Here is a 19360-nt window from a genome sequence, read left to right as displayed (position 1 = left end):
CAAAACCACTGTACCACCAGGGCTCCTTGTGTTGCGTTTAGGGAACTCTAAGTAGATCTATTTGTATTAGAATGTAAACGGCAAGGAGTCAGCGATGAGAATATAAATATCAAATATTATATTGTAAGGAAATTGCTTTTCATATTCTAAAGAGCTAGATAAATACGTTGTTGTTGTTGTTAGCTGCCACTGAGTTGACTCCGACTCAGGGTGACTCCATGAACAACAAAATGAAATGCTGCTCCTGCACCATCCTCAAAATCTCCGCACATTCAAGTCCATCATTGCAGTTATTGTGGCCCTCCATCTTACAGAAGGTCTCCCTCACCCCTGTTGGCCCTCTACTTCACCAAACATAGTATCAACCTCTAGTGATTAATCCCTCCTGATGATGTATCCAAACGAAGCGAGTCAAACAATGTTCCTTTGTGACCCATAAAGTTCTCACTGGTTAATTCTCAGAAGTAGATTGCCAGGGCCTTTCTTCCTAGTCTTTCTTAGTCTGGAAGCTCCACTGAAACCTGCTTGCCATGGATGACCCTGCTGTTTTTGAAATACCAGTAGCATAGTTTCTAGTATCATAGCAACACACAAGCCACCACAGTACAACTAACTGACCGACTGGTGGTGGAGATAAATATTAGGTATTTCTATTTTTATCCATTACATGGGGTCTTGAGAGGACCAATTAAGCATGTATCGGCTCTGTATATCTTAGAAAATCATTATAAAAGGTTAAATCATAACAAAATATTTTAGATGCAGCTGCCTTCATTACAAGACCATAGAAAGCTGGAAGGAGACCTAAATCTTTCTGTACTAAGTGCTGGGTGTGTTTCCACAAGGTTCTGCTGAGTCTAGTTTATAGATGATCCCTTCTGCTAGTATCCAGTGATCACCTGAAACCCATGCCTTTTAAGATATGAATATTAACACTGAAAGATGGAATGCAGTTAGGTATTGAGAATATATAGGAATTAAGAGCATTTCTGAGTCTTGATGTACTTAATCTATTTTTAACATAACAATGTGTAAAGGTGTATAAAATAATTTATGCATTTTCAAGTTTTACTTACTTAATCAATAACTTAAGAAAAACAAAGAAATATAAAAACGGCTAACCCTGAGACACCATAGAAGATATGTTAATGAAAAATTAGAGGAGAGAGTACATGGATGTTAAGATTAGATGAAACTCTACGATAATGAAGATGAACAGAAAATACTAGAAAGAATAACTGGCAATTAGAAGAACAATATGTCAAAGGACTAATGAGGTACAGGTACTGATGGCATCTGATGATGATTTGCCATGATAGGGTTACAACCTGAGCACTGCTGTAAGTTAAGGGGACAGATGGGTATCGGATAAATTTGCTGCGAACTGTCATAACAGAAGGCCCACAGAAAGATAGGACTGTCTTACAGCTAGAGGGGTCTCCCAAATCTGACACCCAGCTCTTATGTACTAAGTGGTGTTCCTGCCTCTGCTCCCTCTGGTTGGACATCCATTATGACTGGGTGGTACTCATGCTGTCCTAGTTGCTACATCCTTTGACTGTCTTCTCTGCCTATACCCTGACAAACTGAACTCTGCAATTCCTTATGTGATGGGTCAATTTTTAATGTGAGAGAGTTCACAGATTTCCCTTTCCCTAATTCATCAAAGAGAATCCTCTAATGGCCAGTACATTTCTCCTCTCCCTAAAAAAGAAAGGCTTTTTTTTTCTGGTTGCATCTGAGAGGCTAAGTTAATCTACATAAAGCGCTGCAGGAGGAGAGGAGGGGAAGGAAACAAGAGACTGTGGGGTTGGGGATGAAGAAGTTATTGTTGTCAAAGGTTTCCTAGAGTATCTCACAGTAGCTCTGAAGTATGGAATAAATAAATAGGAGAGGAAATGGAAGTTTAATAAATGTTGCTGTGGACTACACATTTGGAACCAGTGAGAAATGTGGGGAAAAATAAAATTATTTAAAAATTATTTTGGGATATTAAAGTGGGCTCCTTAAGTGTACATGTCTACTAGATTGATTGTGACTCACAGGCTATAAAATAATTTCACCAAAAAAAGCTCAGAGTGTTCTTTGTGTTTTGTTTATGCTTTAACTTCTCCTTGGACTGCTTTCCACATTCAAAACCCTACCTGCCCTTGAAAGCTTATCTTAAATGCCACTTCATCTTTGGAGCTTTCCTTGATTCTTTTCCATGAACAAATATCCCCAAGCAATCCAACTGGGTGTAATTATTTTCTCCTTTGCAACTTCATAACAATCCATCTTTTCTTCCCTTATGGTGATTGTCACCAGTTCTCGTGGTGTGAATTGGGCTCCTGATCAACTTTCCTTATTGAGGGATAAGGATTCAGCTTTTATGGGTCTTCTAGGTCTACTATCTCTTGTAACCGCTTCCCTGCCCCCCAAATTGTATGCTGTTGTCTCCTCATTCATTCTCTTGAATTTGTATATTTATGCATTTTTAAGTAATCCCCTTTTAAAAATGGGATTTTGATTAGGTTTTGGGAGAGGTTAATTGGGACATTCAAGTTACTTTAACTAGAAAATAGATTATTATAGAAAATTTTCAAAAGAGCAGTTTTGTAGAGAAGAGGTCTACGTTATGCTTATCTTAAGATGAGGCAACAGGCTAAATATTTAACTAGGTTTAAAATGATTCAGAAAATCCAGGGTTGATAACTTTATGGTCAATTAAAACTCCAGTTTCTTGGTTAATAAAATGTAGGAGGGGTGTGGAGATTGGACGAGATTATGTCTGATATCCACCCCTGTTTTTCAGATTCTATGATTCTGTGTGATTATTAGTGGGGATCCCGACATTTGGGGGAGGGACATAGGTCCTTTCTGAAGTTGAGATCATGAGTGTTCTCAATGAGCTGGGTCAATCATGTGTCCAACCCAGGAGGCTATACTCATGTACTTTGCTTCCGTTTTACCACCAAAGTCACAACTGAGGAACCATCTCTTCACACTAATCATACCACAGACCACAATACAAACAGCTTTATAAGTAGAAAATGTCCCCAAACTCTCTAGGACATAAACAGAAAAGTCATTTCCCCCTAAGGATGAAATGACTGCAGGCAGACTGGAAAACTGCACATGAACAACTGTTCAGTGATCTCCAAACACACTTTGTTCAAATAGCTTCCCAACATGGGTACAATTTTTATATCCCCCATATGGGGAATTGGAACTTCCTTGACTGAATCCAGGGCCATAGATCTCCTGGGAGAGACTTGCAGATTTCAACCCAGGACTAGAGCTCTGTGGAAATGAGTAACACAAGACTGCCATTGTTAGAACAGGGCCATCCAGACTAAACTTTGGTTTAAGAAGATCCTATAGAACTTAGCAGGGAGCTACTGATTTCCAAAGGAAAGCAGAGAAAGGATTTGTTAACAAAATACGATGCTGGATTCTGTGAAAGGTCAGCACATGGAGGCCGTATTAGTAAGAATTAGTAAGAATTCAAGAAATCCAAATACAAATTGTTAACTTAAAATCACACGTCTTAAAGGCCCTCTAGGTCATACTCTGCCTTCTGATAAAGCCATATTTAAACCTACTTCTGGTAAATGAGAACCTATCCTCTTTTAAAGATCTCCCATGACAGAGGTTCTATCACCTTTACCTTTCTCATTCAACCATCATTGTTTGGGAAGTTCCTTAAATTCTTATTCAGTTTATTACTTCTGTATTTCAAAGCCACTTTCTAAGAGATAAGATTTCAAATCTCTGATTATAAGGTTCTGTGTTAGACTACTGAGGCTCAGTGTGTCTGTTGGCCAGATTTTCTGGTCTAGATACTCTAGAGATCTCTATATCTCTTGAAGATCACACCAGTGAGAGATATCACCAGCCTCGGAATCAAGAGACCCCAATGCTAGTCTTCTCTGCGCCACTAGTTCACTGTGGGTCAGTGGAAATTCACTTTCTGTCTGGCCTCAGGATTGCTGATTAGAAGATCTTAAGTTCTTTCCTCCCATAGCATGCTATGGTTTCAGATTCTCAGATGTCTGCTTCCTGGGCAGTGCAGGAGAGAAAGGGTAGGAGTTGGGTACAGTAAACTTTGAGAGGACTGACAGACTAATGACAGAGCATTTCAGAAGCTTCTCCTACTTCACTTGTCCCCTCATTATCTTGGAAGATATCTGGGGCTGAACTTGTGGTGATCAAGATGCTGAATCTTCCTGTGACGTGGTTTATCAAGATCTTAGATGGCAGTGATATGAAGATGATGAAGTCACAAGCTACTCACTTGCTAGCAAAGACTAGCAAAGATGTTACTCGAGCTAAAATTATTTATTCTCCATCTCTGAACTGTAGGAGTGAAGCTATAACCGAGGAGTGTACTGCTCCTCACCTCAGCCATTCTCCATTTGTAACATGTCTTTATTTGAGGTGAGCTCAATAGATTACGCTCTTTTTTGAGACATGTTTTGTTGTGACTGTATTTATATTTCATAGGTTTATGTCTTATCTTCTAAGATATGAGGAAAAGATGCAATGATACTTCTTTGTATCCACTATAGGACATGGCCAACTATTTTGTGTATGCTGATTGGTGTGATCAAGAGTTTGCTGAAATTTGGGATAAATTCTCAATAGATTGGGTCACATATAAATATTTTTTGCTGTCAGAGGCTTTTTTACATAACTTCAATCCTTAAATATTATTAAAACATTGCTCCTTGAAAATGTTTGTCTTCGTATTACAGATGACCTAGTTCATCAGTGAGTAAAATATTTACCCCAAGTAGCTCACAAGAGTATCGTCATTTTATGAAAAATGGTAGAAAAGCTGTTGGATTAATTGGCATAGCATGTTTAAAAACACTGATAAACTATAACACTTTATAAAATGGAAACTATCATTACTGCACCAGATTGTGAAGTGACCCAGCAACCCAGTTCCAGCAGGCCAATATCATCAGTTAGACAGGAATCCTCACCCATTCTGGAGTCAGCCGTGCTCTTATCATAGCTTCCTCATTCCGGGCCTCACCTTCCTGCAAGCGTAGCCATGGATTTCAGCATCGATTTAAAAACAGGTCTGAGATGGTGGCAGGAACTTACCTTCACACTTCAGCAGGAAGAAATCCATGTTGTGGCTAAAGGAGGCACTGAAGTAGGTGCAGTTCTCAATCAGGTCACAGGAGAGGCACTGCCTGTTGAAGTTGCCCACAGTGTTGGCACTGAAAGAGCACAGACAGAGGGGTGTGAACTGAGGCAGGGATCCTGGACTGAGGGGAAACACTCATAATGGTCAAGGTTCAAGTCGCTTAGGTAGGCATTTCAAGCTGATTTATTAGTCTCGTGCAAAATGTGTTCTGTGAACCTCTGTATCTCCCAGGTGGAGGTGCATCTCTCTGCCTTGCTCCATCAGTCTCCCTGCTGGAGTATCATTAATTCCCAGCTCCATGTCACCTTCCCCATGAAGGCTTCCCTAACCAGTTGATCCCTCCTACGTTTAAGAATTCTCAGCACTTAAGCCTTCTGCACTGTTGTGTCCTGGGTGATATACTCAGCCCTGTGCTGGGCACTGGGGATATGCAGATAATGAAGCCATGGTGTTGACTTAAGGAGAGTAGAGTTTTGTTTGGTATTGTTATCCAATATTTTATACTCATGTGTCTTATCTCTCTGTCTGGATTCTCAGCTCTTCGAAAAGCAAACATGTTTATGTATCTCTGTACTCCACTGGAGCGCCCAGCCCTGGTACGTGATGGGGCAAGGGCCCCATGAACAACAGCTGAATTAAACTGGCTGTTTCCAAAAGCTGTTTCTGCTGACAGAGTGAAATGGCTGTGATTTTGCTTCTCACTCAATGGAGTTCGAAGAGTTGGGACAGATTGAAGATGTCACCCTGGGATCACTCTAATCAAATATGGGCCTAATTATTCCAAACATTAAAAGATATTGAGGTACCCAATAGGCCTGGAAGAAACATCTGAACATTTTGCATGGGAAGGGTCAATTATAACCACAGGTTTCAATATGAAATCTATCTTTAAAAGACTGAAAATACATCATGGAGGAGACATGATAACTTCTAAGAGTATAAGTTTGAGGAAAGGACAGGCAGGTGGCCTCTGTAATTTTTTTTTCAGCTGATTTTTTTATTGTGGTAAATATATATGTAATAAAACTTTTGCCATTTCAATATTCTTCCCATGTGACATTAACTTACATGCATCATGTTATTAATCTGGTGACATGATGGATTTAAGTTATCCTGATAGACAGGTATCAATGAAAAGTCTATAGAGAGAAGCAAGTCTGTGATCTCATGATTTGCCAAGGAGTCTCTCTTTTTCTCCAAACTTTTGGTGCAAATGGTTAGTGCACGTGGCTGTTAAGCAAAAGCTTGGGCGCAAGCTCCAAGGTTCACACAGAATGCTGGCCTCTTAAATGGCTTGTGTGCAATCTAGGTAGGAACCAGCTGCAAACCTCCTTCTAGTCCAGAAAACATAAAGGAGGTCGAAGATTATGCCATCTTTAACCTAGACTGAGAAAAAGTTCGCAGGTCTAAGCCCACTTCAGCATCAAACACTTTCTCTAATGAGAATAGAAACTGAGGCAGGGTATTAGGTTAAAAGCTGAAGAGGAAGAGATTCTAGGGAAAAAAAAACCAAAAACCAGAAAATCCTCTCCCAGGATTCAGAGGCCACCCTACTTCTCCCTTCTTTGTGATTATGTCACTTGCCCAAAGTCACACAGCAAGAAAGCAGTGAAGCTGAGATGGTAAACCAGGGAGTCCACTACCACTAGTTGCTGTCAAGTCGATTCCAACTTCTGGCGACACCATGTGGGTCAGAGCAGAACTGTGCTACATGGGGTTTTCAATGGCTGTGATGTCTTAGAAGTAATGTCATTGGGTCTTTCTTCCAAGGTGCCTCTGGGTGGATTAGAACCGCCAACCTTTCAGTTACTAGTTGAGTGCTTAACCATTTGTGCTACCGAGAGTCTCCTTAATCAGGTATTAGTATCTGTATATTTCCCAAACCAGACTTTCTCTCCTATAAAGACCTAGGTGAGGATAATTCCTCCAAGTCAATGTTTGAATAAAGGTGAAAAGAAAAGACAGCTAGAAGTCCATCAGTTACCAAGGGTGGAAATTAAATGAGGGGGAAAACTCAATTAGACAAAATCAGAAAAATAAAATAAAGCTTCAAATTTGGTAGCCTCAGTGTTTTCCATTATTTCTTTCCAGGCTTTATAGCTGCTTATCTGTGGTGAATGTCTTTCTTCACTGCCTCCCCTAATGCACTGCTGAAAAGGTGCGGTTCTGCAAAGGCCTGGACACCCTCCTAGGTGTGTGCAGAAGGAGGGAAACAGGTACCTGTAGAGCTGTCGTCGTCTTGGCAGGTCCTCCGTGCTGAGGAAGTAACTGCAAAGACCATTAAGGGGCACAGGAGTTAGTTATACTTCAAGGCACGTTTGTCTCTCAAATACCATCCATTACATTTATAGATCTTCTTAGGGACTTCCGCCATTAGTGGACTAAACTGGGCAGTTCTCCCATTTCAGCCCAGCTACATCTGTGGGCAGAGCAGAGGACAGACAGACCCAGGGGCCAAGGGACATGGCCAGTGCAGACCCTCAGCTGGCATGGGGTCTCCTCTACATAGACTTCACTTTAGAGTCACTGTTGGGGGTGGTTAAAAGCTGAGATATATATCTGGATTTGGATCTGGAAATTTCTTTGCAAAACTGTTAACCTTCTGGAGGACAAGGAATATTTAATACAAGTCTAGATGTAAAGTCTGACTCAATAAATACGTGGTGACTGATTTTCATCTAAGATCCTGAATGTAGAAGCCTTGGCTCACATATGAGTAGGGGGGCTGGACAGCCTGGAGACCAAGTGCCTGGGACCTGGACTCACATCATCCGAGTGAAGCCCCACCTCCTCCACCATTACCTAATGAACAACCTGGGATCAACTACTGAGCTTCTTTTTGTCTCAGTTTGTCTTTAAGAGGGGGAAGACGATAAATCCACCTCATGGAACTGTTGTATTAAATGAGATAATGTTCATAGAGCACTTAGCCTAGTGCCTGGAATGTCTAAATACTCAATAAATATCAGCAATAATAATGACGATGGTAACAACGTATTTCACCTCACAGATCTGATTGCAAGCTTAACTTCATCATTAGTATCTTAAAGCTTTGGAAGCTGGGTTGTTGAGACAGTAATCTGTGGCATATTTTCATGAAGCACCTGGGAGCTGGTGATGTTGTCTGGGAGGAAGGGTGAGGCTTCCTGTGCTATAATTCTGGATTCCATGAGTCTTATTCGATTAAAAACAATGCATGCGACCAGTTCACCAGGCTCTCTGCCGGCCTGGAGTGACGTGGTCTCTCCCTTACTTACATTTTATTCCGCTTCTCGTCATAGGCCAAGATCTTGGTCACATCCCAGTCCCCAGAGGTAATTGACTGAATGTTGTCATTGCTGCTGTTGGGCTGTAACACACACAGACCAGACAGTGAGGTGCCTTGATATCGCACAGTGAGAGGCCCTGGACAGGAAACTTGATTCTTAATTCTGGGGCCATCTTAGATAGCAAGGTGAGGAGACAGCTACTCTCTCTGTGGGAAAGGCTGTTCTGCTCCCCTCTCTGCCGGTTCCTCTCCATTGAGGCTGAGCTTAAATCTGATTCTAGAAAATCTTTCTAACTATCCCCAGCCCCACACCAACCTCCCCCGTCCTTGAGTCTCAGCAGTTCAGAACACTATGGAATTCCTCTTCTTTGCTACTTAGCAAATGGTACGTTGGTTGCCAGGTATACCAACTATGATATAAGCATCGTAAAAGAAGAAGCAGTGCGTTATATGGTGCCAATATTTTTCCTTAATCAGTTTGTAGGCATAACTGGTGGAGTCTATAGGGAGATGGTGAGGGAAGAGAGAAATACAGGGAAGTGGGTGAAATAGAAAACAAGGAAACAGAGAAAGAATAAAGGAATGAAGGAGACCCTTTGGCCCCTTTGCCTTTCTCTGCCCTTCCCAACGAGGGTGTTTGGGACATATTATTGATTATTGCATGCTTCATACATACTGTCCCTCCTAAGTGCCTCACAGTTTGGTATAATTATAACCACAAATCATAGCAGAAGGAGAGACATGAGCTGATCTTGACAGGAAGTGTGTTTGAGCTGTGATTTGAAATGGGACGTGGGCGCGCTGAGGTGCAGAGCCACAGGCAGCTGCTCTGGACACAGGTGTGGTGGGGGCAGGAGCTGATGATAATTAAACAGATGAAGGACTGCAGAGATGGGAGTCACAGGAGAAGGGAGGGCTTGCGTGAGAGGCCAGGGTGCATGGTGGATTCTAGAGGGCAGTGGGGTGTGAGCAGGCTCCCAGAGATGGAAGCAAAAGGGCAGACACAGAGGCATGGGGTGGAGGGCTCCTTAGTGATGGGGGTGCTTCCTGCTGGAGTGGTTTTGGACTCATAATGGAGTACTCAGCAGATGCTGATAACATGGATGAATTTAGAGACTGGAGAATGAATGAAAACATCTAAAAGTATTTAATCTTGATTAAAGTGGGCCAAAGTGAGAAAACACAGGAATCTGGGGAGGTCAAGTGAAGGCCACAGGAATAAACAGATGACGCCAGTTAGCAGACACTTTCTAAGTCATGTAAATAAACCCAAAAAACCAAACTCGTTGCAGTGGAGTTGATTCTGACTCCTAGCGACCCTGTAGGACAGAGTAGAACTGCCCCATATAGTTTCCAAGGAGTGCCTGGTGGGTTTGAACTGCCGACCTTTTGGTTAGCAGCCGTAGCGCTTAACCACTACACCATCAGGGACATGTAATTAGGTGGATTTAAAACAGAAACACTTGCATCTAGGCCTCGGTGTGACTGGGCCCCGGAACTAGGAGTCACCGTGGGGGCTCTCCACTTAACTGTTCTTTTCAAATGCCCTTTCGGCCACTTAATAAACATGTGTCTTCCACTTTGTATCCACAGAATATTTTTGATTAACCTTTCCTCCCCAAACTTTATTCATCACCCTAACCCCAAATAGCTTTGGGCTGCTTCAGAATTCAAACCCACACACCAAGTGAGGGCTGGTCAGCTCTGAGGACCTTTCCAGGAAATGCCACATTCTCCCTCTCCTTTCCCAGAGTTCCCCAAAAGTCCCGCCGATGGTAGCAGCACTGGAGTATGTGCATAGGCTCCCTAGGGTGCAGGGGCCTAGCTATGAAAAATAGCGCCTATGGCAATTAATTTAAAATTACTGAATGATCTCTCACAGCTGGCAATGGAAACTGTGATGGCCAACAGAAACTGCTCATTAGCGCCCTCCTCACGCAGCGCTGAGGGCACGCGCCCTCCCGGCCCTACCTTAGTTATGCCTCTACTAGGGTGGTCTCCTTGCAGGGCACCAGACGCACTAGGATATCTGCTTTGGATTGTAAATGCATTTGTATTGATCTCTGAAATGCCCTGGTCAATGATGCCTCGCTCTCAACCCCCCAGGCTCCAGGCATTGGTGAGCTATGACTGGAAGCAACAGTGTAATAAAACACGAACTGCTTTTAGCCAAAAGTAGAGGTGGGATGCCTTGGAGGGCTAGTCTCGCCAGAGAGGCAGCAGAAAGCCAGCAAGCACACCGAGTGTCCATCCCTGGGGGGCGGAGGTGTGTAAAGGAGGCACTTCCTGCACATGAAGGAAGAAGGGCCAGACGGACACAGGGCTGTCACAGAAAGCGAGCAGACATGTGTCTTCTTACACCAAACGACAAACCCCACAGCTTCCTCTGATCCTGGAAGTGTAACTCGTATTCTTGATTGGTAACAAAAAGGGCAAAATGCAACCCCATCACCCTTATCAGAAACTCCCACTTTTACAAACTGTGCCCCACCTTCAGGAACTTACCTTTAAGTTCACATGTTCTGGGGTTTCCTTTGGGGCACTGGAAAATGACCGTGTGCTCAGTGAGCTCCGTGGTTAGCGCCGTGACCACCACAGCAAGGCAATTTCCAAGCAAGCCTATTTACCTGGGACGACGACACGGTGATATGATAGAACTTTCCTCGTCCTCCCTGGGGGATGGCTCTGACAAAGAAAAACTTCCGGCCGTCCTTGGAGAAGACCGGCTCTTCGTTCTGCGGACAAAAGGCAACTGATTAAAGAAATAAAGAAGTTTCACTTTATTCTGAAAAGGTTGAACCAGGATAAAATACATTTTGAGAGAACAAAAAGGATCCACTTTCTATGAAATTTCTACCGAGGCGTGATTGAAAGCAGCAGCACTGTGAGGGCCTTTTCTTTCCTTAGTAAATGGAGTCAGACTTTCAGTTTTCAAAGACAAGGAACAGGGGGAGCTAGGAGGCCACATCCTAAGCACAGGCAAGCGGAAAGTTGGTTGATACAGCACAGATACAAAGAATGACTCTGGGTATGAGAAGCCGCCGGAGAGAACGATCAGCAGTCCCAGAAGCACAGTGCAGGACGTCCTCCCTCTAAACGCTGCCCATGGCAGAAGCTCTCCAGCTCCATTCATTAGACATTACAAAGAACATAACTCAGAACATTCACAAATCTGATTTTGCCCAAAAATGAATACTACTCTTTCACTCCAGTCTTTTGTTCTTTTATTTAATAAAACTTATCTCTCACTGAATAATAGCTCACCAAGACAAGAAAAAATAAACCAACCACAAGGAGATAGTCTATGTCTTCAAATGTAAATGAGCAGGAACAGTACTTCCAGGGGCTCACTTTTTGTATTCCTGCACTTGTAACTAGAGAAACCACCCCCTGTCAGTTTGTCGTACTGTGGTGGCTTGTGTATTGGTGTGATGCTGGAAGCTATGCCACTGGTATGTCAAATACCAGCAGGTTCACCCATAGTGGACAGGTTTCAGGGTGCTTCCAGACTAAAACAACCAGGAAGGAAGGCCTGGTGATCTACTTCCAAAAATCAGCCAGTGAAACTCCTATGGAGAACACCAGAATATTCTATGATAGAGTGCGGAAAGACAAGCCCCCCGGTCAGAAAGCACTCAAAACACACAGTGACCACACTGATGGACTCGAGCATACCAACGATCTTGAAGATGGCACAGGACTTGGCAATGTTTTGTTCTGTTGCACATGGGGTCAAAGGAGCCCTGGTGGTGCAGTGGTTAAAGAGCTCAGCTACTAAACAAATGGTTGGTGGTTTGAACCCACCAGCCACTCCCCAGTAGAAAGATGTGGCAGTGCGTGTCCGTCAAGATTTATAGCCTTGAAAACTCCATGGGGGCAGTTCTATTCTGTCCTACAGCGTCACTATGAGTCTGAACCGACTCCCTGGCAATAGGTTTAGCTTTTCTTGACATGGGGTCACCGTGAGTCGGAGATGCCTTGACAGCAGCTAACAACAACTAGAGACAAGTTTCCGCGGCCAACATGGTGCAGCTACAGTTGCTCTTCCCTGAGAACAAAATCAGAATTCTCAGCTTCCCCTGGGAAACGAGCTCCAGGTGGACTCAAAGCAGAGGACTAAAGGGTGTGCCCCCATCTCTGCCAGGTCCCCCAAAGCCCTCAGCCGGGTGCTCAGCCGGGTGCTCAGCCTCCAGCTAGTGCCTGCCCGTTAGCTGTTGCTTTGATGGACGAAAAAGGAATTTGATCCACAGCATCCTGTCCTCCCCAAAGCTCAAGTCTGAAAGTTGCCATCCATGAACACCAATTAGTTGGCTACAATATACATTTTTTGATTCAAGGAGCTCCACGCTAATGCGGAGGAGAACAAACGTTAAATAAACCCCAGCTGGCATAAAGCGAACTCATTTCCCGGCAGCGAGAGAGTACATGCAAATGTGATATGCCCGAAGAAATAAACTAACATGTGATTACAATGACATTTAATCTTCATGAATATTTGCAAAAACATGAAACCTTTAATCTGCAAATATTTATTTTTCTATTTAGAGTTGGAAGCATGGTATTTTAAAAGCAGAGGGAATGGAAAGATGAGCCGCAAATGCGGCTTTTTAAATGCGCTTCTATTTGCCAGCTCCAGGTTAGATATGGCAATATGCCTTCAGTTTTCTGGGGAAATGTTTCTACTTTTGGCAGGAAAAAAATACTTTGAGTAAATGTAATAAATAATTAATTTTGGCCAGAAGCCTTGTTTCTGTATTCAGAGGGCTACAACCATTGTGACGGAATAATCATTGTTTTGTGGAAACATCCCATGCACGAGAGAACACACTGGCCTTTCAGCTTCTCGGACACCTGCTATCCCATGTAGTAAATGGAATATCTCCATTCAAAGTAATTTTAGTGAAGAAGTACAATGATGTTTTTGACTAGGAGACATGGATTTTACTCCTGGTTCTGTCTCTCATTTGATTTAGGGGGAAATTTATCTCTCTGGATAACAGAGAATTTATGATACGTGATGCCTGGTTTATACAACTTTATTCACAGCAGACCTGGGAGGAACAAGTGCTTTTGTTTTGTGAGATACTTTTCGTAAACTATTTGTAGCATTTCTGTCAAATCTTCCCACGGTTCAGATACATTCATCTTGTCCAACTTTCCATCCAAAATTTTGAAATTGCAAAACCAAAATTCTGTTTCAAAAAGACAGTCATAAATTGACCCATAGGACAAACCCTTCAGCCACAAAGACAAGTTCTGGGGTTCTGTACAAATGGCCAAGTGGTCCTGGGGCAGGGCCTCAGCGGATGGTATCAGGATGGACTGCACAGTCACAGCAGTGATGATGGATGTGGTGTGCAGGGGGGATTGTTCATTTCTCTGGGATCCTTAAGGAGAGGGGCTTGGTGGGCTTTCACCACGTGACACGCACACAAACATATTCACTCCTTGCTTTGGACTCATGGGCGAGCTCTGTCGGGATCCTCTGCTGAGGACTGGGAGGGAGACGGAGGAAAAGAGAGAGATGGAGGCTAAGACGGAAGCCGGGTGGGAACCCATGGAACAGTTCTGCCCAAGCCAGGCCCCAGCAGGGCTGCCGCATCTCCTCTCAGCTCTTCTGGCAGTGGGCAAATCGGAAGACAGCTCCATCTACACAGACAGGTCTCCCTGAGATCGTCAGGGCTCTCCAGACTGGTCCTCAAGCGGCATCTGCCCTGGGATCGCTGGGTGAATATCCGTGGCCCATTTTAAGTGGACACGGAGCAGGAGTGCAGCCCGAGCTCATCTCTCACTGGTGGTGAGAGCTTAGCAGGCAGCAGATGGCAGATCCCACCACAAATGAGATCCTAAACTGCCCTCTAGGACCTCACCGTAACATGAAAGATGCAGAAACACTAAAAATTATATTTGAAAAATAGGGCTCTTTATGAAAAATCTCTTCAAATGGAACTTAATGAGATACTGTTTGGAACTGGATTTCCATACTGACCACGGAGCTCTGATGGAACAGAGTCACAGCTCACAGAGCTGCCATGCCTGGGACAGCTGGGGCCCCCACCACTCCTTGGGCGGGACTATGGATGGCTGTGGCCACTAGACCTGACCTAACAAAGAAAAGACCACCTCAGGGCAACAGGCCCTTTCATGGAACATTATGTTTGGAGCTCAAAAAAAGCATTACGTATTTTAAATAGCTGTTTTTACAACGCTAGCTGTTTTGCTAGTAAATGCTTTAAAGTATACATTTTTAAAATGTCAGCTTTATTATTTTAATGAATGCTACTTTTTAAGTGCTGAATTGATTTTGCTCAGAAAGATATGGTTTCGCAAATCACGTTCAGGCCGTCTCTACCAGGCTTTAGTTGTTGTCGTTTGGGTGGTGAGGCGCATGACGGATAAATACGTAAAATGACTGTGTGCTCACGCGGCAGGGACGATGAGGAGGTGAGTGATGGAGGAGGGTCAGTGCCCCAGCCATCTGGCCTCAGACGATGCCCTTCTGCTGTGAGCTGCAGGTGAGCAGTGTGAGTGCCTCTCGGTGGAGAAGCCAGGGGTGCAGGAGTGGTAGGCAGAGGACAGAACACCCCTCAACCTCACTTTCCCGCAGCCCCAGGAAAGAAACAAATGGCTGGGCTGCACCTATCCATGGGCCGCTCACCTTATCCCTCTCCTCCATCGGTTCAGATCCACGTTCTCCACACCAGGTCAAGAGCCGAGCATACCCTGCCTTCTCTGGGCTGCACTCCTTGCTGCCCTGCCCTCACCCGGCAACTTCTAAACACTTACAACCCATGATCTGAGCACATGTGAGGGTAACTCTTGTATCCCACCTTTCAGAATCTCTGTGTATGCCTTACCTTTCCTTCTACACTGTTAAGATCTGAGAGCTGACTCATTCTTAAAACCCACAAAGCTTAGCATGGTGCCTCATATAATCCATAAATATTGACTGAACAAATGTCTATATAGATAATGGATTTTTCTTCCTGATCCTTTCATTCTAATCTTTCTGATGCTTGTCTGATATAAATATTGTAACATTACTATTGATATTTGTGCTTATATGTTTGGTGTTCCATACCTTTCTAACATGCTAATATTTTAGGGTTCCCAAGTACACTCTCATTGTAGATATTTTCTCGGCTTGGATGTGGCACCCAAACTAGGACATAAGAAAACCAGAGAGGCCATATTGAGCCATTGCCCTTTTGGATAAGATGAGCACTGAGCAGAAAAAGAATACATTTAAAACTAATAGTGTCCATTTATGAGACTACCATCCCTGAGATAAATGACAGAGGCTTGCAAGGATTGTTAATTTCTTAGCTAAATGCAGTGGCACACCACTCAGAATGTTAGAACTTTCTTGGAGAGTCACTGTCGATTGTTTTATTGCCTAGCTTTAGTTATTTTCCACAAATAGAACTTCTCACATAAAGACACACACCTATGGCTTCTCCACATAATTCCTTCTACTCAAATGTGGCTTGATTTTTTCCCCCACAGAATTTCAAGACAATTTTTATACCATTCGATAGGATAAGGATGTAAGCTTCAAAAACTTTCCCACCTGTTCCTTCTAACATCAGGGTGAGAAATGAGACAAAAAGAATGAAAGAAAATACAGTGCCAAGGGTTTTATTTTCATGTAAATTTAACTTTATATATATATATATATGTGTGTATATACATATGCTACATGAAGTGATTTACTTTAGGCCTCTCCTCTTCTCTTTAGCTCTCAAGTTCACAGAGCCTGTTTTAGTATGCACTTCTAGATCTGAGTTTGGGATGACAAGTGAGGGGGGTGGTTTGGTGCCAAGTCCCCAAGGAAGGCTAATGCTGAATCACAGCAGAGTCTACTTCAAGTGAGACGTTGAGGAGTCACTGTGTGAACAAGCAGGAGTGTCGCCCTCATTGCGAGCTTTCTGTTTTCTTTTACCACAGTAGATTCCATTTACCACACACGTTACATCTAGGACACCCAGATGGGCCCATCCCTTTTAGTTTACCAAAAGCACATCATCTCACCAGGAACTGATGTCTCACCAACCCCTCTTGGTTCTGAAGAGCAAGATGTCACACACTCATTCTGGACTGTCCAGTGGCGCCTCAGGGGCAACTGAGGAGAAGAGGGTGAGGCAGGGGCTCTGCGTCACCAGGACCACACCACATCTATCTGTCTGTGTCTGGGGATCCCCTGCATGATTTAGTCTGAGAAGCGGACCTGCAGCATTCCAGACTCTGAAAACCATCATCCCGGAGGACCAGACAGCTGGTGTAGGCTGTGAATATGGGGATGCCGCACGCAACATTTACCTGTCTGTGGAGCCAGGCTTCACTTTCATCCTCATGTTTCTGAAATGAAACAAGAGCATTAGAAAGAAGGTTTTTTGCATGCTATTGTGTCTATGCCAACAGTGCGGAAACCCATTTGACTTCACCTCCACCGCAGCTGCACAAACACAGAACACCCGCTGTTGCGTGCTCAGCAGGAGGTAATCCTGGCCTCCGCTTTGTCTCTGAGAATGGTTCAAGGCTGAGCCTGGGTGTCCTCAAACAGGCAGGGGTGTCATTCTCCCTAACAACGGTGACAAATCCATAGCAGGCGGATCCCCTGGAAGATGGTGGGACTTCCGCCATTTGATGGACATCCCTGTCCAGGCACGTGCTTGTTGGAAGGCAAACTGCAGAAGCCACATTGTTTCAGGATTACTTGTGTGTGTGCATACACATGCATGTGTGTATGCACGTGCATGTCTGTGTGTGTACAAGTGTGTGCACGTGTGTGTGGCATGTGTGCGTGCACGTGCATTTTACCAAATTTAGGGTTCATAACACTTAGTAACAATTTTGGTGGGGGGAAAAACTTTACAAGGGATTAAAACATATACAAGAAGTAGATTGCACAGTACTGTGTGGAAAGAGGCACCATGTAAGACAAAGTAAAAACAAGTACAAAAAACAAGACACAGCTACTCAGCACACACAGTATCATCCCAAGGTGCAATGGAGCTGTTCCTGGTGCTGATTTTACTTCCAGGCCTCCAGGCAGTTGTTCTTTTGACCATGGACTATTGGGGGAGAGAAGTGAATGTTACTGACGCTCACAAGATCTGGGGCATAGATAAGATGTAGATTATGAGCAATTCCCTGTCTCCTCACTGTGTGTCCAACCTTCCCTTCCCCTCAAAAAGACCCTATCAGAATAATCTGGAATATGCTCTCAATTATATACAGAAATAAGGTCTATTGTTGATCAACTTCAGGACATTAATCTTAGTAACAAATGAGTGATTTGCCTCACAACCTGACTGGGGAAGTATAGTGAGAGCCGCTGTCTGAGGGGCTGAACACAGACATTCCTGGTGGAGGATTTGGTGTGGGAAACCAGAGGCGGAAGCTGCAATAAGCCTGCTTTTGGAAGGGATTTCCCTCCTCAGCTGGGAAATAACATTTAGAAAGATCTGCTTGAATGTATTCATTATTTTTTTTACCCAGGACTAGGAGATCTGCCTCTGAGGTAAGTGACTGGCAGTGTGTGGAAGCGTTTGGAGATCTGCCTCTGAGGTAAGAGCCTGGAAGTGTGTGGAAGTATTTGTTTCTACAGAGTGGGGGTGAGCCCTCCACTGAGGGGGCAGGAGGTATTGCACCACCACTCTCCTGCTCTGCCACATGAGTCTTCCATTCTTTCTTTGCTCCCTCTTTGCGTTTTTTTGTGTTTTCTTGCTTTTGCATCCTCTAACTACACGTCAAGCTAGCCAGCGGCTCTTCGAAACCTTGTTTGGCCTCACTGGTGACCCCCAGAGACAGGGATGCTGACCCGCCCAGTGCGGGTGGCTGGCTCAGGATCAGGTGGATGAGAGAGCAGGTGAGATGGAGCTAAACCAGGTTGGAGTGCTGGGTCTGCTGCCAGTTGTACGGCCTCAGGCCAATCACTTCACCTGTCTCAGCTTCATCTGTAAAATGAGGAGAATGCTCATTGATAAAATAGCAGTGAGCGTGGCTAAACAAATCCAACCCATAAAGAGACAGAGAGTGACAGAATGGATTAATAAAACAGGATCCATCAATATGCTGTCTACAAGAGACACACCTTAGAAACAAAGATGTGAATTTATTAAAAATCAAAGGTTGGAATAAAATATATCAAGCTAACCACTACTAAAAAAGAGCAAGAGTGGCAATACTAATCTCAGATAAAATAGACTTTAAAACAAAATCCACCATAAAAGACAAAGGACACTATATAATGATTAAGGGGATGATCCATCATGAAGACATAACCATAATAAACATCTATGCACCCAATGACAGGGCTCCAAAATACTTCAAACAAACTCTAACAACACTGAAAAGAGAAATTGACAGTTCCACCTAATAGTAGAAGACTTCAACACACCACTCTCAGTAACGGATGGAACAACTAAAAAGAAACTCAGCAAAGATACAGAAGACCTAAAGGGCACAATCAGCCAACTTGACCTCAAAGATATATATAGAACACTCCATCCAAAAGCTGCAAAGTACACATTCGTTTCCAATGCACATGGAACGTTCTCCAGAATAGACCACATCTTAGGCCACAGAGCAATCCTCAACAAGATCCAAAACACTGAGATAATACAAGGTATCTTCTCTGACCACAATGCCATCAAGGTAAAAATTAACAACAGAAAGAGCAAGAAAAAAGAAAAATCAATTACATGGAAACTGAATAACACCCTGCTTACACATCAATGGGTAATAGAAGAAATCAGAGATGGAATCAATAAATTCCTAGACTCAAACGAGAATGAAAACACATCATGCCAAAACGTTTGGGACACAGCAAAGGCAGTCCTCAGAGGACAATGTATAGCAATAGATGCACACATCAAAAAAGAAGAAAGGGACAAAATCAAAACATTAACTACACAACTCAAACGAACAGAAAGAGAACAGCAAAAAAA

At 43.5% G+C, this 19360-nt stretch overlaps 1 protein-coding gene across 2 annotated transcripts in view; it reads right to left on the bottom strand.

Moving 5' to 3' along the window:
* DPP6 (dipeptidyl peptidase like 6) overlaps positions 1 to 19360 on the bottom strand; it is a 1059737-nt gene that overhangs the window by 112954 nt on the left and 927423 nt on the right. For both annotated transcript variants that reach the window (XM_004372755.2, XM_004372756.2), the window contains 5 exons: positions 16728 to 16766; positions 11036 to 11143; positions 8398 to 8489; positions 7361 to 7408; positions 5095 to 5213 (listed from right to left, as the gene is read on the bottom strand). In XM_004372755.2, the coding sequence (XP_004372812.1) occupies positions 5095 to 5213; positions 7361 to 7408; positions 8398 to 8489; positions 11036 to 11143; positions 16728 to 16766 (406 nt within the window). The remainder of the gene's footprint in view (positions 1 to 5094; positions 5214 to 7360; positions 7409 to 8397; positions 8490 to 11035; positions 11144 to 16727; positions 16767 to 19360) is intronic.

This window comes from Trichechus manatus, unplaced genomic scaffold (assembly GCF_000243295.1).
Source record: "Trichechus manatus latirostris isolate Lorelei unplaced genomic scaffold, TriManLat1.0 scaffold00020, whole genome shotgun sequence".
NCBI lineage: Eukaryota > Metazoa > Chordata > Mammalia > Sirenia > Trichechidae > Trichechus > Trichechus manatus.
Note: the sequence above shows the minus strand (reverse complement) of the source record. Positions and strands in the feature narration are given on the sequence as shown.